The 21,360-nt window shown below is 32.9% G+C and overlaps 1 protein-coding gene across 1 annotated transcript; it reads left to right on the forward strand.

Moving 5' to 3' along the window:
* The first annotated feature begins 4,452 nt into the window (after nt 1–4,452).
* Nucleotides 4,453–20,908, forward strand: LOC112923606 (UDP-glucuronosyltransferase 2C1-like). The gene is given in 9 exon segments (XM_026003471.1): nt 4,453–4,749; nt 4,751–5,031; nt 5,033–5,148; nt 7,770–7,782; nt 8,945–9,092; nt 13,642–13,788; nt 17,590–17,677; nt 19,008–19,227; nt 20,629–20,908. Coding segments are annotated over 9 exon segments (1,590 nt in total).
* Nucleotides 20,909–21,360: the final 452 nt, after the last annotated feature.

Genomic DNA, 21,360 nt, shown 5'->3' on the forward strand with positions numbered 1-21,360 from the left:
AAACATAAAGAAACTAATTCACAATAATACAATAATAGTAAGGGACTTTAACACCCCCACTTAGGCAATGGACAGATCATCTAAGCAGATCAACAAGGAAACAATGGCTTTGAATAACACATTGGGTCAGATGGACCTAACAGACATATTCAGAACATTTCATCCTAAAGCAACAGAGTACACATTCATCTTGAGTGCACATGGAACATTCTCCAGAGCAGATCACATACTGGGCCACAGATTAGGCCTCAACAAGCACAAAAAGACTGAGATCATACCAACCATATTTTCAGACCACAATAACATGACAATTGAAGTCAACCACAAGAAAAAATTTGGAAAGACCACAAATATATGGAAGTTAAAGAAAATCCTACTAAAGAATGAATGGGTCAATCAGGAAATTAATGAATAAAATGATACATGGAAGCAAATGAAAATGAAAAGATGCCAGTCCAAAACCTTTGTTATGCAACAAAAGCAGTCCTAAAGGGAGGTATATTGCAATACAGGCCTACCTCAAGAAGCAAGAAAAGTCTCAGATACCAAACTAACCTTACACCTAAAGGAGCTTAAAAAAGAAGAGTAAATAAAGCCTAAAGCCAACAGAAGGTAAATAATAAAGATTAGAGCAAAAATAAATGATAAAGAAATTTTAAAAACCAAGCCAGTAGAACAGATCAATGAAAATAAGAGCTGATTCTTTGAAAGAATTAATAAAAGTAATAAACCCCTAGCCAGACTTATCAAAAGAAGAAAGGAGAAAGGACCCAAATAAATAAAATCACAATTAAAGAGGAGACATCTTAACCAACGTCATGGAAATACAAGCAATGCATAAGAGAATATTGTGAAAAATTATAGGCCAACAAATTGGGCAACCTGAAAGAAATGGAAAACTTCCTAGAAACATACAAACTACCAAAGGTGAAACAGAAGAAATAGAATATTTGAACAGATCCATAACCAGCAAACAAGATGAATCAGTAACCAAAACTCTCCCAACAAGCAAGACTCGGGGGCCAGATGGCTTCCCAGGGAATTCTACCAGAAATTTAAAGAAGCGTTAATATCTATCCCTTTCAAACTGTTTCAAAAAACAAAAATGGAAGGAAAACTTCCTAACTCATTTTATAAGGCTAGCATTACTTTAATTCCAAACCAAAGATTCCACTAAAAAGGAAACTTACAGACTAACATCCCTGATATGAATGCAAAAATTAACAAGATGATAGAAAATCAAATCTAACAGTACAATCAAAGAATTATTCAGCACAATCAGGTGGAATATATTCCTGGGCTGCAGAGGTGGTTCAGTATTTGCAAATCCATCAATGTGATACACCACATTAATAAAAGAAAGGATAAAAACCATATGATCTTTTCAATAGATCTAGAAAAATCATCTGCCAAAATACAGCACCTATTCTTGATAAAAACCCTCAACAAAGTAGGGACAGATGGAACATACTTCAATATCATAACGACCATATATGACCCATAGCTAATATCATCCTCAATAGGGAAAAACAGAGCTTTTCCTCTACCATCACATAGACACATAGATCAATGGAACAGAATAGAAACCCAAGAAATGGACCCAAACTATACGGTCAAATAATCTTCAAGAAAGCAGGAAAGAATATTCAATGAAAAATGACAGTCTCTTCAACAAATGATTTGGGGAATATTGGACAGCCACATGCAGAAGAATTAAACTGGACCATTTCCTTACATCATACACAAAAATAGACTCAAAATGGATGAAAGACCTAAATGTGAAATAGGAAACAATCAAAATGTGAGGAGAGAACACAGGCAGCAACCTCTTCCATCTTGGCCATAGCAACTTCTTGCTAGACACGTCTCCAAAGACAAGGGAAACAAAGGCAAAAATGAACTATTGTGACTTCATCAAGATAAAAAGCTTCTATACAGTTAAGGAAACAATTAAAAACTAAAAAGGAATCTACAAAATGGGAGAAGATATTTGCAAGTGGGATATTTGATAAAGAGATAATATCCAAAATTTATAAAGAACTTATCAAACTCAACACTCTCACTCAAGAAACAATCCAGTTAAGAAATGGGCAAAAGACATGAAATTTTTCCAAAGAAGTCGTCCATTTGGCTAACCAAATACATGCTAAATATTACTTGCCATCAGGGAAATACAAATCAAAACCATGGTGAAATGCCACCTTACATCAGTCAGAATGGCTAAAATTAACACAAAAAAACAACAGGTGTTGGCAAGGATGCAGAAAAAGGGAAACACTCTTGCACTGTTTGTGGGAGAATGAGAACAAGTGCAGCCACTCTGGAAAACAGTATGGAGTTTCCTCAAAACGTTAAAAATAGAACTGTCCTACAATCCAGCAATTACACTATAGATATTTACACAAAGGATACAAAAATACAGATTTCAATGGGTACATGTATCTCAATTTTTATAGCAGCATTATCAACAAGAGCCAAACTATGGAAAGAGCCCAAATGTCTATCTGATGGAGAAAGAAGAAGTGGGATATATATATTGGAATATTACTCAGCCATCAAAAAGAATGGAATTTTGCCATTTGCAATGACGTGGATGGAGCTAAAGTGTTATTATGCTAAATGAAGTGAAGTCAGAGAAAGACAAATACCATATGATAGAAAATCAAATCTAACAGTACAATCAAACAATTATTCAGCACAATCAGGTGGAATATATTCCTGGGCTGCAGAAGTGGCTCAGTATTTGCAAATCAATCAATGTGATATGATTCATAAATACCATATGAATCATATGATATTTGTGAATTCATCAATGATTCATATGGAATTTATGGAATTTATGAATTCATAAATTCATATGTAGGATTTAAGAAAACGAATATATAGGATAGGAGAAATGGAGAAAGGAAAATAAATCACAAGAGACTCTTAACTATAGAGAACAAACTAAGGGTTGATGGAGGGAGGTGGATGGAGGATGAGCTAGATGTGTGAAGGGCACTATTAAGGAGGGCACTTGTTAGGGTGAGCAGGGGGTGTTGTATGCAATGATGAATCACTGTATTCTACTCTTGCAATCAATACCACACAGTATGCTAACTAAATAGAATCTAAATAAAAATTTGAAAAGAAAATCAAAAGCTCAAGAAAGTTGTTATGGATGGAAGAAGAAAGTAGAGTAACTTAAGATTAGAATACTAGTCAGAATTTTCGAGGCCTTTTCAGAGAATATAGATCTTTAACATAAAAAAAGAGAAAGTTACCAAAATATTTTATTCAAGACTGACATTATCTAAAATAGACTTTCTGAAAATCAGGAACATTTCCTTGTAGAAAGTGGGTTACAAAAAAAAAAAAAAAAAGAAAGAAAGAAAGAAAGTGGGTTACAGGAGTGCAAAAGTAAAAGTAGGGATATTAGAAGGCTACTGCAGTAAATCAATATTGGATGTGAAAATGGCTAGGATTAAAGTGATAGCAAAGACTGACAAAGAATAGATCAATATATAGCTTGGGAATAGAATTTATAGGCATGATGATCAGTTGAATAATTGCTTAATCTTATATTTTATATATTATTAGTCAAGTATTTTTTTTGTCAAGTATTTTTATAGTGTTGAAAATGATAATGTTATTTTGATATATTTCCTATAGATTAATTACTTGGATAAATCAACTTTTTAATCAAAAAGATTGTAGATGAAGTCATTGTCCTAAATATCATTGGATCCATTTCTACATTGGATAGTGGTTTCCAGGTGTGGGGATCCAAGTTATCTTCTTCATGACTTTTTCTACCCTGTCTCTTTTCAACATAACATAAATCAGATCTAGAATCAGAACTTGAATTCATATCTGCAATAAAAGTAAAAAAAATATTCTTTTTCTCTTAAAGTTAGACATGATTTAGCAGAAAGCGCACTGAATTTAGCATTAGAATATCTGGATTTAAAGCTTCTCCCTGCCCTAATGCCTCTTGCACATATTCTCTGCTTCTGGCAGTAGGTGGTAACCTCTTTCCTTCCAGGAATTCCTAGCAGAGTTGTCAGTGAGAGAAATACTAGACAGACTATTCTGTTTAAATGAACATCAAATAAAACCAAAGAAAAGATTATCAAAAAGTCCCCTCTTAATTAAATATGCATTGCAGAGTGATGGATTTTCTTAACATCATTTAGAAGTTATTCCTGATTTTTGTTTAAGCCTTTGTATTTTCTTAACTTCTAAAAGAAGTTTTAAAACTCAGAGTATTTTCATCCTAACTCATTTTGTTGACTTATTGATTTTTTTTTTTTTACTGAAGCAGTTGCATTTGATTTTAACCAATAAACAAACTGTGTACTTCAAAGTTCAGCTCAGCCTACCATAAATTGATAGTATCAAGGAAGAGATCTGTGGAATTATGAACTTCATGAACTGGTTTAAGCCCAGGTCTAGTCAGAGCAAGGGTTGATCATGAGGACTGTAAAAGGCTTCTGTGTTCTTTTTGTGCTGCATCTGTGTTTCTTCGACTCAGGAACACCTGGGAAAATACTTGTGTGGCCCGTGGATTTTAGTCACTGGATTAGTTTAAAAGTTATTCTGAATCAACTCCAGCTTCATGGACATGAGATAACTATCCTGATACCTTCACCAAGTTATCTATTTGATCATACCAAGATTCCCTTTAATGTGGAGATCCTTCAACTTCCAGTAACTAAAGAAACTATCATGGAAGATCTCGATACCTTTCTCTACATGGTTTCTTTTTATACTGCTAAAACTTTCATGGTGGGACAGGCAAGCAAAACTGAGAGAAATGAGCCACAGTTTTTTAAGGACGGGCAAAAGAGTGTGCAACAGTGCTATCACAAATAAGGAGTTACTCAGCAGGCTACAGGCAGCTAAGTTTGATATCTGTGTTGGTGATCCCTTAAGTTTTTGTGGGGAGTTGTTGGCTGAGCTCCTCAATATTCCATTTATATATTCTTTTCGTTTTTCTTATGGGAATGTCATTGAGAGATTGTGTGCTCAATTTCCCATCCCTTCTTCGTATCTCAGGACTGACAGACAGTATGACTTTTGTACAGAGACTGGAGAATTGGTTATCCTACATGATAAGTGATATTTTATTTTTATATTTTCTATTTCCGAAATGGGACGAGATTTTAGGTAAGAGAAATTTGCATGTAATAAGGATTCTTATTTCATATGTAAAATATAAGTATTTATCTGACCGTATAAAAATTTTAAAAAGGTATTTTTAAGTGAAGACTCAAGCTTCTGTGGTTAAGTCATTTTATGTGAAAAAAAGCCCCTCCTTTTTTGTTTTGTTTTTAATGATTGAGTACTTACAAATTATCAAAAAAAAAGAATATTCTTTATATTTACACATAAATCTTGATTGCTGCTACTAATTTTTTTGGAGTATCTAGAAAACCAAGTGTGCTTGATCTGATGGTGTACTTAATATCCATAATCCTGGACTATTTCTCTCTTGTTTAGTTCTGCTTTTATATACCCTATTTTCTTTCTAACTTATATTTTCTTGGGCTTCTGTTTGCATTCAGTCTAGGTTATGTTGTTAGTTGCAGGGTTTAACTTGTCATGAGCACAAAACTAGAAGATAAATATATCTTGGTTTCTTCTGCTCTTGCCTCCCAAAAGGTAAAATATGCAAGATTTTTCTCTAAAGGATCATGGTTCCAGATTTTTAAATCTCACTGTTTTGTTTTTGTTGTTCTATTCAAAATTGTGGTAGAGATCAACTATTGAGCTCTGTCTGCCCCTGAGCACACTGTTTATCTCTTATTTCAGCAATTTCTTGTACTCCTTCTTATCTCTACATTCCCATACTATAGATTAATTCAATGGTATAATTCTTTTTCCCAAAGATGGAGAATTTTTGTTGTTATTGTTTGTCTTGTTCTACATTGCAAAAAACTATAAAATTAGAAAATATCTTGATTATTATTTTATGCTTGCCTTGTATGCTGATTTAGAAGTCTATTTATTTTAGATTTCTTACATCCTTGTCTTTCTCTTTAAAGTATATTTTAAAAGCAAAATCATTCTTATCAACAGCTTTGTTCCTGGGCATTACTACTGGCATCTTAACAATAACAAAATAATCACTACCCTCCCTATGAAGTCTTTTTTGTGTGTGTGACCCTGAAGATTTATAACATTAGTACCTTAAACTTAAATTTTAACATGGCCAAATATTGCCCTAGAATTACATTTTCTTGTGAGGTGAAACATTTTCATATTATACATAAATATAATGTATAAAATAAATAATGTATAAAATAATATAATGTATAATATAATATAATGTATAAAATAAATAAAAGTGAAGTGGAACATAAATAGTTCCACTTCACTTTTATATGGTAGTTGTAGGTTTCACTAACTAGGAGAAATGGGATCTTAATAATAAGAGTAATTCCCATTGTAACTAGGAGAAATGGGATTTTATTAATAAGAGTAATTCTCATTCAGTATTCATCTACAAGTGTAAAATTATTTGGTAAATATATAAAGTTAACATTTCCTTAAAACAATGCCATGTGGTCATTGAGATAAAATGAATCCCATGTCATTTCTATAAAAATAACTGTCTTAAAAATATAACTTATAACTCTTACACACTCATTAAATGAACCATGATATATATATTCAATATATACATTATATATATATATTATATATATTCAAATCAGTGAAGAAAAAACTAGTTAAGATGGCAAGTGTGGTTCAGAAATATTTTGAGGAACTACTTATAAACCATTGGGGAAAAAAATGACTGTTGGGGTACTACTACTAAGATTAGACACAAAATCGGTTAATGTCCCATAAGGCAATAAAATCAATATTTGGGGGATGATATTTTCTATCAGACAGAAATACGCAAGATAACATTTAACCTTACTATATTTGAACTCAAAAGTAAATGGTAAATCAGTAATAAATAACAAAGTAAAATATAGGCACATTCTTCTCAAGATTTAAAAAATTCTTCAATCATTCACTGTTTAACAAAGTCCTAGTGTGACATCAAAAGGGCATGTTGTGGTCTTTTCTGATTTCCAAATTGAGACAATATTTTCTAAAAATTTCTTTATCCAAATCAATTATTTTTTTTATTTCCCTTGTACTATATGGTCTTCACTTAATTAAGTTGCATTAAGCACTCTAAATTACTATCTAAGGAGTGGAGATTCAATGGCAAAAAGATATTATCTTGTTATGAAAATCAGTGAATCAACCACTATGACCCAGCAATGCTACTCTTGGCTATGTATCCAAGATAAATGAAAACATATGCCTACACAAATATATACACTAATGCTCATAGTAGCGTTATTCATAGTAGCCAAAAATGAAAACAACCAAATGATCATCAACTGATGAATGGATAAAGAAAATTAAGTATATCCATATAAAGAAATCTTAATTAGCAATAAAAAATAATGAAGAATTGATATATGCTAAACATGGATGAACCTTGAAAACATTAGGCTAAGTGAAAGAAGGAAGTACAAAAGATCAGAGACTGTGTGATTTATTTATATGAAATGGAGTAAGATTATAGTGGAACAGGCAAATAAAAACAGAAAGTAGATTAATGACAATCAGAGCCTGGGAAGAAGGGGAAATAGAGAATGACTACGAATAGATATGGGATTTTTTTTTTTAGAGGGGGTAATGAAAACATTCTAAAATTAAATAGTGGTGATGGTTGTACAACTTTATGAATATACTAAGAGCTATTGTATTATGTATTTTAGAAGGAAGAATTTTATGGTATTTAAGTGATATCTCAATAAAACTGTTATAAAAAAGATGGGGAAGTGAAGCATCATGCAAAGAGAATAAGATTACACCAAAGGCTGACACCAATAAGGCACTCAAATGAGATATGTACTGAGTATGAAACTGGATTATTAACACCATTATCATCACCAGAATAAATCCATGAATTACTGAGATTTGTTTGTGATCTCTTATACAGACATATTGTCCTGTTCAGATCAAAATTCCCTCATATTTTCTGCTCAAAATTTTAGCATACTTAAAATAACAAATAGAATATTTGAAAAGCCATATGGTGGGAAACTATATAGTTACAATTTCCTCATATCAACAATACTAAATATGTATTTCAAAAGGACACCAAACCTCTGGGTACATTTCCTTAGACCAAAATAATTGGGTTGAATTCAGAAACAAAGCTCTAGTTCCTAAATTAGGAAAATTATTTAACTCAGAATCACTAATCTGTTTTTATTTTGTTAATGTTCAGTTGATTCCCACATCAGTCCAAAGGACTCCTTTTGTACTGCTTGTCAACTAAATATGTCAGAATAGCTAGTATTTTGCTACCAAAGAGGACAAAGTCTTGTGAAATAGCAACTTTAATTTTGTACAGCAAAGGAGATAATCATATTCAAAAATTTAGTACAAGATTTCCATTACTAGTGGGATGTGATTAGTTGTGACAGCACACTCAAAAACACTAGAAAATGATGGAAAAGTTACAAAAGTAATTTTTAAAAAAATATCAAAAGGCTTTTGGAGCAATAAGAATGAGATAAATCATAATTCCAGAAGAGAAAGAGACACTACTACAATGAGCTAAGGGTCACTGCTTGCTTCTTTATTCTTTGCTAAGAGTATTTGCCCCTTCTGAGCATGAAGTAGGGCTCAGGCCTACCTCAAGAAGACAGACTCTATTGGCAAAGAGAAAGCAGCAGACTTTTGGTCTTGTTGTAGACTTAAATCCTTGTTCAGTTATTCATAATCTCACTATTAGGTACTCTTGGTGGGGGGAAAGGCAAATTGATTTTGTATGGTTTACATAGACTAAATATTGGTTCTTTATTTTTCTTAGAAAATCAGATGGTCAAACATTACCCATTTAACCTATCAGTTTGTTTTCCTTCTATTGTCCTACATTATTATTCAGGAAAACCACCACATTGTGTGCGATTATGGGGAAAGCTGAAATGTGGTTGATTCGAACTTACTGGGATTTTGAATTTCCTCACCCTTATTTACCTAATTTTGAATTTGTTGGAGGACTGCATTGCAAGCCTGCAAAGCCCCTACCTAAGGTAATGAAGTGTGCTTATTTATGCTTAAGTTTTACCTCCTGGGAATTATTTCTATCTTATTATTTATAGTATTTGATCCCTAAACTGAAAACACAGACACAGCAATTAATGGACATTATTTTCTTAGACTACTAATTACACTATCAAAGATGTCTTAGGACATTTTCATGGCAACTATTAGTGACATTGCCACATATTTGATAAGAATGAGATTCCTAGACCCTGAGTTTAGTGGAACCACAGAGCACTCTCTGCACAATGAGTCTGAGCTAAAGTGGCATATATCCCTTCCAATCCCAACATTTAATTATCAGATCCAGTTACTTCAAGTTCTCTTTTCCATTGTCATATCAATGGGCTGTGTTCCAGATAGTAGGTGATATATCAACCTGAGTTCTAGATTAAGAATATATGTGCCATCTACATCTCAATAGATGAACATACAGAATGAGAAAGGAAGAAACTGTTGTTTTAAGCCACTGAGATTTTGGAGTTGCATGTTATTTAGCATAACCTAGTTTTAGAAATGTATATTAGTGGAGAAATTGTAATACTTGATAGTATATCAAATAGAAATATCCCATCCAAAAAAAAACCTGGTGGAAGTTCGGCAATGATGAACTGTTTGGTTTGAACAGAGAAGGGGAAATTACACTGAAAAGATGATCAGGAGATAGTTTATAAAAAAAAACAAATGGGCAATCCAAAGTATTCTTTATTTCAGATTTAAGATCAGTGAAGGATCAATGTATAATATTTAAACAGTAATGTGATACAGCTTACCTTTTCATAAATACTGGTATTTGAATTGTTTGGTACGGAGCATGATTTTCCAGTGAAAATGAGCCAAGATACAGTTGCAATAGTTCTTGTAAGGGATGATAGAGATCCAAAATACAATATGATAGTAATTTTTGAGTAGAAACAGAGAGATTTTTAAAATACTTATAAAGAAAGTCAGTAAGATTTGGAGATTGGCTGGAGTTGGAGACTAAGGGAAAGAGTACAAGAATGAATCCTTGGCTTTTTGTTTCTTTATATTTGTCTTTGTTTCTTATTGGCAATTTAGTAGAGAATATTGGCATTTACTAAGGTGAAGAACTAAAGGGGAGCAGTTGTGAGGGAAAATGATGTGTTCATATTTGGGCATGCTGATTTTGAGATACCAATGCAATGCTAGGTACGCAGCTATCGAACATAACGTCTTAATCTCAGGGGACCAGCCTATGCAGTGTTTTGTGTTTCTATTTTTAATTGATAGACTATTTTTATAACCATTTACATTCACAAAAAAAATTGAACAGGAAGTATAGAGAGTTCCTACCCCTCTCCTGCCAGCATGGCATATATGTTACAATCGATGAACCATACGCACACCAGTATCAACCAGTTTCCATGGCTAAAAGTTAACTCTTTGTGTTATACATTCTATAGGTTTTGTTAAATGTATAATGTCATGCATTCACCTTCAGAGTATAATACAAAACAGTTTCACTGACTTAAAGTCTCCTGTGCTCCATTTATTCATCCTTCCCTGTCCCTAAATCTCTGGAGATTGATTTTTTTTACTGCCTCCATAGTTTTACCTTTTCCATAACAATGGTTTTAACTTAAGGATGTCATAGAATAAAAAGACATGGTTTTGTATTGGCTGCTTATCATGAACATTGTTACCCAGAGAAAAAACGGAACTTGGGCAGAGGACAAAACTGAACCAGGTGTCTCCATGAACAGAGGTTGCTCCTAAAAGCTTGACAGTTGACATTAGGAAGCATGGGTCATTATGAGTAAAAATTGAAAACATAAAGATGAGGATACTTTTTTAAAGCATAAAAAAGGAAATGTTTGGAAATGCAGTCAGAAGAGAGGAGAATACAGATCAAGGCTCTCTCTGGACCCTGATTGATATAGATATTGTAGAATAAATAGAGTATATGTAAAGGATTATATAGCAAAACCCAATTTTTAGGTAAGACCAGAAAGTATATGGAATACTCATGAAGAGACTGAGAATTATTTGGGAATTTTTAAAGAATGTAACAGGAAGTTTTACTTTATCTTGTTATATGAATACATCAATATTGTGACAATTTAAATAATGCTGGAAATGCATTCTATGTTATTGTAAGCTATTGCTCTCAGAAATTAAGCACTTAAATAATTTGAGCCTTCTTCATGTTACTTCATACTTTTTGATAAAAGATCAGCACACTGTAAAGATTCAATTCTAAAGGCAAAGAACTCAACTGTTGTGATAGTGTGACACTTTTAGGTGTATTTGCTTTTAGGTACAACCATATTTGGAACCCTCTTATTGCCTTATTATTGATCTAATAACACATATACAATGTATATACATAATCTATGTTTGTATATATTTATGTACTTATTTATTTTACCAACAATGTGTTTCTTTCCAATGAAATTTTATTTCCCCATCTCCTCCCACCAAAGCTCAGTAGGACCCTACAAAAGTGTATAGACATTAACTTGAAAATAACACAAAAATGTGGTTATTATTGTACATTAATTTGCTTTTTATAATTAGAAATATTACTAAAAATCTCAAAATAATTTAATACCAAAATTAAACACATGAACTATTCAAACTATGTTATGAAAATTTTTGCTATATTAAAGAATTGACATTTAAATAAGTGGAAATTTAGCAAAACAAATTGCCCTCTACTATGTGGGTGAGCCGTATCCAATTGGTTGAAGGCTTGAATAGACTCTATTGTAATACTATTATATTATATTAATATATAGCACAACATAAAGATTCATTTCCCTTTTTTGTCTCAATAGTAAATAAATGATTACACCGCTCCTACCTAATAATCCACTCAGTGTGATTCTTTTTTTCTCATTAGGTTGTCTCACTAACTTGTGATATCATCTTTATCACTGAGTAGGCTTTAATGCTCATGATTCTCTTTCAAATTTTACCATTTCATTCTGTTTTTCACTTCATCTATTAGGAAGTCAGTAGCAATCATATATTTTTTTTGCATTCATTTTGTATTACATGTTTTTTTCTAATTGAAGTAGTCCCAAGTATTTCCTTTTCTTTTTCAAAGTTCATTAATTATTTATGAAAGGTATTCCTCTATCTACATTTTTAAGTATTTGCCAATTTTCTCAAGAAAATCATGAGGAAAATAATTGAAAATTAATTTAAACAGATTGATAGAAAATATAAAATAAAGAAATTGGTAACTTTACATATTAAGTCAATCCACTTCTAAATTTTATGTGTCAACCTGCCTGGGCCAGGTACCCAGATAGTTAGCCAAACATTATCCTGGATGTTTCTGCAAGGGTATTTTTGGATGAAATTAATATTTACATAGGTGGATTTTGAGTAAAACAGATTGCTTTCCATTTTGTTGGTGAGACTCCTACATTAATTAAAGGCTAGAATAAAACAAAAGACTGACCTTTCTAAGCAAAAGAGAATCCTGCTAGCAGACAGCTTTCAACCTTGAGCTACAAAATTGGTTCTTTTCTGGGTCTCCAGACTAGCCTACTTTGCAGATTTTGGACTTACCAGCCTCTGTAATCATGTGAGTCAATTCTTTAAAATAAATCTCTTCCCTGTCTTCCCCTTTCAATTGTCACACGTTTTTTTTTTGTTTTTTGTTTTTTGTTTTCTTGTCTTACCTGATTGGCTTAGTTTAGTTACTTCTAAATATCAGACAAAAGATTTCTTTTGACTTCAACATAATTAAATATGCTATTTTATTTTGAATGCAAAACCATATTTCCATAATATTACTATCACCCCTAGAGTATTATTACAGGCATTTCTGTCTTACTTATCTGGTAAGTTATATGACTACTTTATTCCTTAATGTGGTTTTGGAAGCTTATATAAAGTACAAATGTAACAAAAGAAATTTAAATTTAGAAAACAGGAAAAAAAATCTCCTTAGCAAATCATTATTCTGACTGTGATTCAGCATTAAAGTTCATGATAATCTTCTTAGCATCCAAGGCTAAATATAAAGTGAAGCACCAGAAAACTTTAACTTAAGCAGTAATCAAATGGTCTTTTGTAGAGGGAGTGTTAGAGGCAGTAGAGAGTACTAAGTATGGTAATAGGCTTTACAATCAACAAGCTTAACTTAGAAATTGACCTTGTCATCTACAGCTGTGTAGCCTTAGACAAATTACTTAACCTCTCTGAGACAGCTTTCTCATGCGCAAATGTGCATATTTCTTAATATCACCATATATCTAAGTTAAATCATGCATGTAAAGAACTCAGCACATGGGCTAGAGATAACATGTAGTCAATGATTTTTAAACACAGACACACACACACATACCTCAAAAGTGTTTAAAACATGTTGCAAGGGAACCTCCAAACTAAATCATTTTTATTTGCTTAATAACCAGTGATATCAGTCATATTTCATACTCTAAAATGGTTAATATATGAAAAGACAGAACTGTTCTAATAATTCAAACACACCGAGAAAGGTATGCAGCTATCTAATTCTTGTAACTCTAAATTTTCATATTACAAAGACTCTTTTCTTTACAGGAGTTAGAAGAATTTGTCCAAAGCTCTGGAAAAGATGGAGTTGTGGTATTTACTCTGGGGTCAATGATCAAAAACCTCACAGAAGAAAAAGCTAATATAATTGCATCAGCCCTTGCCCAGATTCCACAGAAGTTCAGATAATCATATGTCTTTTTAAGGGGCAGTCAGTTTAAAATCCATGAAGTTCTCCTTAAAAATGTGCTTAACGAATGTAAGAAAAGTAATTAATATCAATTTAACTGAACTTTGAGGAAAAGGTATTAAATGTTAGAAAGGGTGGCTAAAAACATTTGATTATTATCTTGCTTTAAGCCTGGCATTACTATCAAAAACATATATTACCATATTATTTTTTTTGAATAATGAGCTAAAATGGGGTGCCTAGGCCACTCAGTCAGTTAAGCATCTGACTCTTAATTTCTGCTCAGGTCATGATCTCAGGTTTGTGAGATCAAGTCCCAAGTCAGGCTCACACACTGGGCATGGTTGCCTGCTTAAGATTGTCTCTCCCTCTCCCTATAAAAAAAATAAAAATCAGAAATGAACCTGGGGAGTTTACTAACGACTTTGCAGAAATAAAAAGGATTATAAGAGGAAACAATTGTATGCCAGCAAGTTAGACAACATAGGAGAAATGGATAAATTTCTTCCAAAAACACAATTTACTTTTACTGAAAAAGAAAGAGAATATTTCAACAAACGTATACCTAATTAAGATATTTAATTAGCAATCAAAAAACTCTCAATGACAAAAAGTCTTAGACAGGTAGCTTCTCTGGTAAATACTACCAAACAGGGCACCTGGGTGGCTCAGCGGTTAAGCACCTGCCTTCAGCTCCGGTTGTAATCCTGGGGTCCTGGGATTGAGTCCTGCATTAGGCTCCCTGCAGGGAGCCTGCTTCTCCTCTGCTTATGTCTCTGCCTCTCTCTCTGTGTCTCTCATGAATAAATAAATAAAATCTTTAAAAAATAAAAAAAAACACTACCAAACAAGGAAGAACTAAATAAACAAATGCTTTTCTAATTCTTCCCCCCAAAAAAGAAGAGGAAGGAATACTTCTTAAATTATTCTGAGGCCAGATTTACCCTAATACAAAAGCCAGACAAAGACATTACAAGAAAAAAAATTACAGACCAATATAGATGTAAAAATACTCAACTAAATATTTGCAAATTAAATCCACAAGAATACTGAAAGGTATTTCACCATGATAAAATTATTTTTATCCTAGAAATGCAAGAGTAGTTTAACATAAGGAAATCAATCAATGAAATACAACATATAAATACTTATTAGGAAAAAAAGACACACATTATCATTTCAACTTACAAAAAAATGGAATTTGACAAAATCCAACATTCTTTCATGATAAAAAAAAATCTCATGAAAGTAGGAATAGAGGGGAAATTCCATAATATGATAAAGAGTACATTTGGAAAACCCATAGCTAACATCATCATACTCAGTGGTGGAAACTGAAAGTTATCCCCCTAAGATCAAGAACAACACAAGGATTCCTGCTTTCACTGCTGCTATTTAGCATTGTACTAGAAGTTATAACCTGGGTATTACACAAGAAAAATAAGTTAAAAAGCATCCAAATTTGAATGAAAGATGTAAACAATGCCCATTTGCAGGTAACATCTTCCTATACATAGAAAATTTCTAAGAATCCACAAAAAGCTACTAGAGCTAAAAACCAAATTTAACAAAGTTGCAGACTCAATACACATCAATGTTTATATACACATCAATGAATAGTCTGAACATAAAATTAAGAAAACAATTCCATTTATAGGAGCAACTAAACAAATCAAATATTTAAGAATCAATCTGACCAAGGAGTTGAAATATTTGCATGCCTAAAACAACAAAACATCATTTCTTCAATAAACTAGAAAACTCCTAAATAAATGTAAAGTTTTACCTTGTGCCTGGATAAAAGAAGTACCAGAGTTAAATTGTCAACACAATCCAAAGCAACCTACAGATTCAATATGATCCCTACCAAAATTCTAACAGTCTTTTTTTGTACAAAGGAAAATCCAATCCTCAGTTTCATATAGAACTGTAAGGGCCAAAGGTAGACAAAACAATCATAAAATAAAGTTAGAAGAGTCATACTTTTCAGTTTTGAGATTTACTATAAAGCTACAGTAAATTAAACAGTGTAGTACTGGCAGAAGAACAGACATACAAACCAATGTAATAGAAGACAGGATATAAGTTAACCCTCATATGTATGATCAATTGATTTTCAACAAAAGTTTGAGACCAATAGAAAAAGGACAGTCTCTTTGACAAATAGTGCTAGTAAAATCTTGATATTTACATACAAAAGAATGAAGTTAAACCATTACCTTACACTATATCATATATAAAAATTGACTCAAAATGGATCAGAAACTTAAATTATAGAAATAAAACTATAAAACTTGTAGCAGAAAATATTGGAGGAAAACTTCATCATATTGGATTTGACTGTGATTTCACAAATAATGACACCAGAGGCACAGGCAACAGATAAAAAAATAAAATGGACTTCATCAAATTAAGAACTTTTGTGCATCAAAAGGAAGTATCAAGAAAATAAAACACAACATACAGATTGGGAGAAAATCTTGTAAATCATGTACCTGATAAGGGATTAATGCCCACAATATATAAAGAACTCCTATAATTCAACAGCAAAAACCCAACTCAAAAATGGAAAAGGCCTTGAATAGACATTTCTTTGAAGAAAGTATACAATGAGCAAGAGATACATGAAAAGATGCTCAACATCATTAATCATTAAGGAAATGCAAATCAAAAGCACAATAAAATAGCACTTCAAATCCATTAGCATAGCTGTTATTTAAAAAAAATGGAGAAAAAGTGTTGATGAGAATCTGGAGAAATTGGAACTCTTGTGTATTGCTAGTAGGAGTGCAAAATAATATGGTGGCTATGAAAAATAGTTCTATGGTTTCTCAAAAAGTTAAACATCAAACTCTCGTATGACGCAGTATTTATAATCCTATGTATCCAAAAGAATTGAAATCTGGGACTCAGAAAGACATTTGTACATCAATTCTCATAGCAATAGTATTCTCAATAGCCAAATAAATGGATAAACAAAATGTAGTATATACATATAATGGGATATTATTCAACATTAAAAAGGAAGGAAATTCTGGTATGTTACAACAGGAATGAACCTTAAGGACATAATGCTAAATGAAATAAGACAGCCAGAAAAGACAAATACTGTATGGTTTCACTTATATGAGGTACCCAGAGCAGTCAAATTCATAGAGACAAAAAGTAGGATAGATGTTAACAGGGGCTGCCACACGGGAGGAATAGGGAGTTATTGTTTAATGATATAGAGTTATGTTGGGGATGACGGACAGACATATTTGGGTTACACATAATAGTAATGGTTATTTGATACTATGAGCATACTTAATGTCACCAAATTGTATACTTACAATACACTAAAATGCTAAGTATCATTATATATATTTTACTATAATAAAAAAGGCAATGCTTACCTCTATAATACTGCCAAGTTTATAACAAAAGTTACAAACACTTACAAATTCCTAAAGTGACTATACCATTCTTCCTCTTTGCCTCTGAAAACTGTTTCAAAAAATTCCCTCGACTGGAAGGCCTAGTAACATCAATATGTAATTATTTTACTGTCTTTTTTTGTTTGCTTCAACTACTAAGTATTAATTGTCCTGACTATAATAGCCTATCTATTAGGATTGTTGCAAGCATTTGAAAACACAGTTATAGTTTCAATGGTTTAAATACTCATTATGTAATCACTTAAGGCCTTAGTTTGCTCATCTGTTACATGGAGGCATTAAACTAGATTAATTCTAAGGAAGTGTCTCATTCTGAAAGGATGTGATTCTGAAAATCTTCTAATAGAGTAAATGCATTCATCTTAACAGGTTCTGTGGAAATACACAGGAAAGAAACCAGACACATTAGGACCCAATACCCAGCTATATGAATGGATTCCCCAGAATGATCTTCTTGGTAAGACCAAAGAGAAGCAAAACTAAACAGATCCGAATGAGGAATACTCTGAATGATTATTTGATAACAAATAAATCCAACAAATTTGTATTAAGAACAAGCAAAAAATAATCCTTAAGATCTTCACATTTCTACTGGAGCCTATTAAAAAATTCTTCATGATACTTGTTAAAGATTGTGAGGCACACCTTATTGAAGACCATTATGATAAATATAGATACTAGTACATGGACTTTTGCAGTGAAGCAGAGATATTGGACTCAACAATGAATACAAGAAGAAAGAGTGGAGATTTTATCACCAAGGAGAAGAGTAGGTGATCACTGTATAGAAAAACACTAAGAGGAAACATTAGGGCAAGGGAGCCTCTGACTAAACCAACCTAAGCAGGTTCTTGCTGAAGAAAGACCAGGGTAATCAGATACCACCTGGGGGATGGTGAAGGATGAGGAAAGCAATCAGACATAAAGGGTGATTAGATACAATCCTAGGAGAGTCTAGCTAAACTGACTTAGGAGGATTCTTGCTAAAATTGGACAATGCAGAAACCAAAACAGTAGCCCCCAAATCAGGGCCTTGTCAAGAATAGAAGGAGTGAGTCTCTTCCAAGCTCTAAATTACAATCTAAATATGGAATTTATAATTCTCCCATTTAAGACACAATCTCTGCTTCCTCAGAATCAGAGTCAACATGCCTTTAGATCAGGCTCTCATTAACTCTTGCATAAAATACTGCAGCAGCCTACTGGTTCTCTGTATCCATTTTCTTCCACCTCTCTTCTCTCTTCCCTGTTTGAAAAGAAAAATCTGATAATCCTATTTACCATCTCTAATATTATAAATGGCTCTATAGTATTATAAAATCAGATACAAAATCCCATTTTATTAAAGAGAGTGCTTCATGAACTCGCCCTAATCTATCTTTCTAGCCTATTATGTCAACATTCTCCCAGTGAAACCCTGTACATCCCACCACACTTTTCCTTATCCATGCAAGTGTATCTTTTCTAAAATCCCTCCATTTTTTTGTTAATCAATTTCTCACCCCAACAACTTGCCCACCTGCCAACTACTCACCATACTTTAAAGTCCACAAAGACCTTCTCAGAGGTTTATGAAGTGACTGTATTGCTAGAATAAATAATTATTATTTAGCCTGGAATAACTAGTCACTGCCTTCTTTAGAGCTTACAGAAATTTATATATAGCCTCATGGCACAGAATTGTATAGAAGACACTGCCTAATTGAATCAATGGTTTATAGGTGTCAAGATTTTCTGTTTCTGAAATTCTCACAACATTGAATAATGGTAGGTTTTTTTCCTCTTAGGTCATCCCAAGACCAAAGCTTTTATCACTCACTGTGGAACTAATGGGATCTACGAAGCTATTTACCATGGAATCCCTATGGTGGGAATTCCCATATTTGGTGATCAGCCTGGTAATATTGCTCGTATAAAGGCCAAAGGGGCAGCTGTTGAAGTGGACTTGCATACCATGACGAGTTCTAATCTTCTTAATGCTTTGAAGGAAGTTATTAACAACCCTTCGTGACTATAGAATATACTTTTCTGAGAAGCATATAGTGGTTGTAAAAGGAGTAAATTGTTTCATTCAGTTTTTAAACTGACACTTTTAAGTAATCAGCACATTAGTAATATCAAATACAATTGTTTTATAGTTCTCAAATTCTATGTAGGCATTTTGATTCATCTACTGTTAATAGGTAATAGATTACAACCTCAAAGAAATACTAAATTTATTTAAAGAAAATAAGTTATTGTTGAAGAGACACAACTCTTTATTTTTAATTAATAATAATTATTGTTTATTCCTTTGAAATTGCAGATATTACCATTATAAAGAATTAAGGCAACACAACAAAAAATAGAGAAATAAAAATAAAAACTCTCCTCATGCAGCTATTACTTCAGTTATTTCCTTTGGCTAATTTATAAATAAGGAAGAAAAATAATTCTACAAAAGTTGGATCATGTTACTATTTAATAAAAAAAATCCTATATTAGTATATATATTTTTTAAGATTTTATTTATTTATTCGTGAGAGATACAGATTGAGAGAGGCAAAAACACAGGCAGAGGGAGAAGCAGGCTCCATGCAGGGAGCCTAATGTGGGACTCTATCCTGGATCTCCAAGATCAGGCCCTGGGCTGAAGGCAGCACCAAACTGCTGAGCACCGCACCCCCCCCACCACCACCACCCCGGGGTTGCCCGATATATTTTAATTTAAAACAAGAGAAAGAAAATACAGTAAAATTGAGAGATCCAAATAGCAACATGAAAGACCCCAGAGTCCTGGTTCCCCAGAAAAGATCAACAATTAGACAGCTATCTGTAAATGAAAACAACTCCAGAAGAGCTCTGGAGTCCACTTAAAATTTAGCAACATAGTGGAACAACAACAACAAAAAACTGAGGATAGTGGCCCAGAAAGGAAAGGAAGACAGCTTCATTTTGCTTGTATGATCCCATGAAAGCTTCAGATCAAAGGGGGGGTGGTGGCGGCGGGGTGTCCCTTATTGTAGACCTGCCCCTCAATACTGCTTCCTATAACTACCTTGTTCCCTTCACCATGCTTAGCAAATGAGATCAAACTGTAGATTCACAGATTCTGTGTAGATTCACAACCTACATATTCTACATTCTTATTTCTAAACTTTTTGAACGCTATTTACAATTGGCAAGTCTCTTCTCCCTTACCTCCAATTATTAGACTGGAAACATCTAACAAATTCTAGCCAGTAAGGCCAACATATCTAGAAACACCTCAAGAGGAAACAAACTGCCATAGGCATTCTGTACTTAATGATTTCACTTGTGACTATTTATTATATAATCATGTAATATGCTTTTAATAGTATGTAACATAATTTTAGGCATATATTCTTAATAAATTTTTAAATTGCTATCTATGTATTCAATATTTAGCTATAAAGAGAATGCTATGAAATTATCAAGAATTCAGCACGATCAGCCTCTAAAGCCCCTGGACCGAGCAGTCTTCTGGATCGAGTATGTCATGCGCCACAAAGGAGCCAAGCACCTGCAGCCAGCCTCCCACGACCTCACCTGGTTCCAGTACCACTCTTTGGATGTGATTGGGTTTCTGCTGGCTTGTGTGGCAACTACTATATTCCTGGTCACAAAATGTTGTCTGTTTTGTTGCTGGAAATTTGGTAAGACAGGAAAGAAGAACAAGAGAGAATAGTTTTCTTTAATAATTTAGATGGAAAACTTGACAAGGCCCATCTGAATTAACCCAGCTAGTGATGTGAAGAGATTCCTCTCCTGCACTTCCAGGTTCTTATCCATTCCTCAGCCTATGAAGTCAAAGATCAAAGAATCAACCAAAGAATCAATCGAACTTAGAATTAAGTTTAAAATACTTTATCCTTTAAAAAGAGAAGATAAACATATGGAAGTTTCTACTATCACAAAATCCTAGTGCTTTGTTATATTCATTTGTTTCAGCTCAACAAATTAGGATAATGTTTAAGGACTTAGGAACACAATTAATTCTATTTTACATACCAATCATATAGAATATTTTCTACATATTTAACATCATTTTGGGTCCAGTATGTTATAACTACACATCTTCTCTAAAGGAAGTAGACAAAGGGGGAATCCCTGGGTGGCTCAGCAGTTTAGCACCTGCCT

The sequence above is a fragment of the Vulpes vulpes genome, chromosome 2, assembly GCF_048418805.1.
Source record: "Vulpes vulpes isolate BD-2025 chromosome 2, VulVul3, whole genome shotgun sequence".
Taxonomy (NCBI): domain Eukaryota; kingdom Metazoa; phylum Chordata; class Mammalia; order Carnivora; family Canidae; genus Vulpes; species Vulpes vulpes.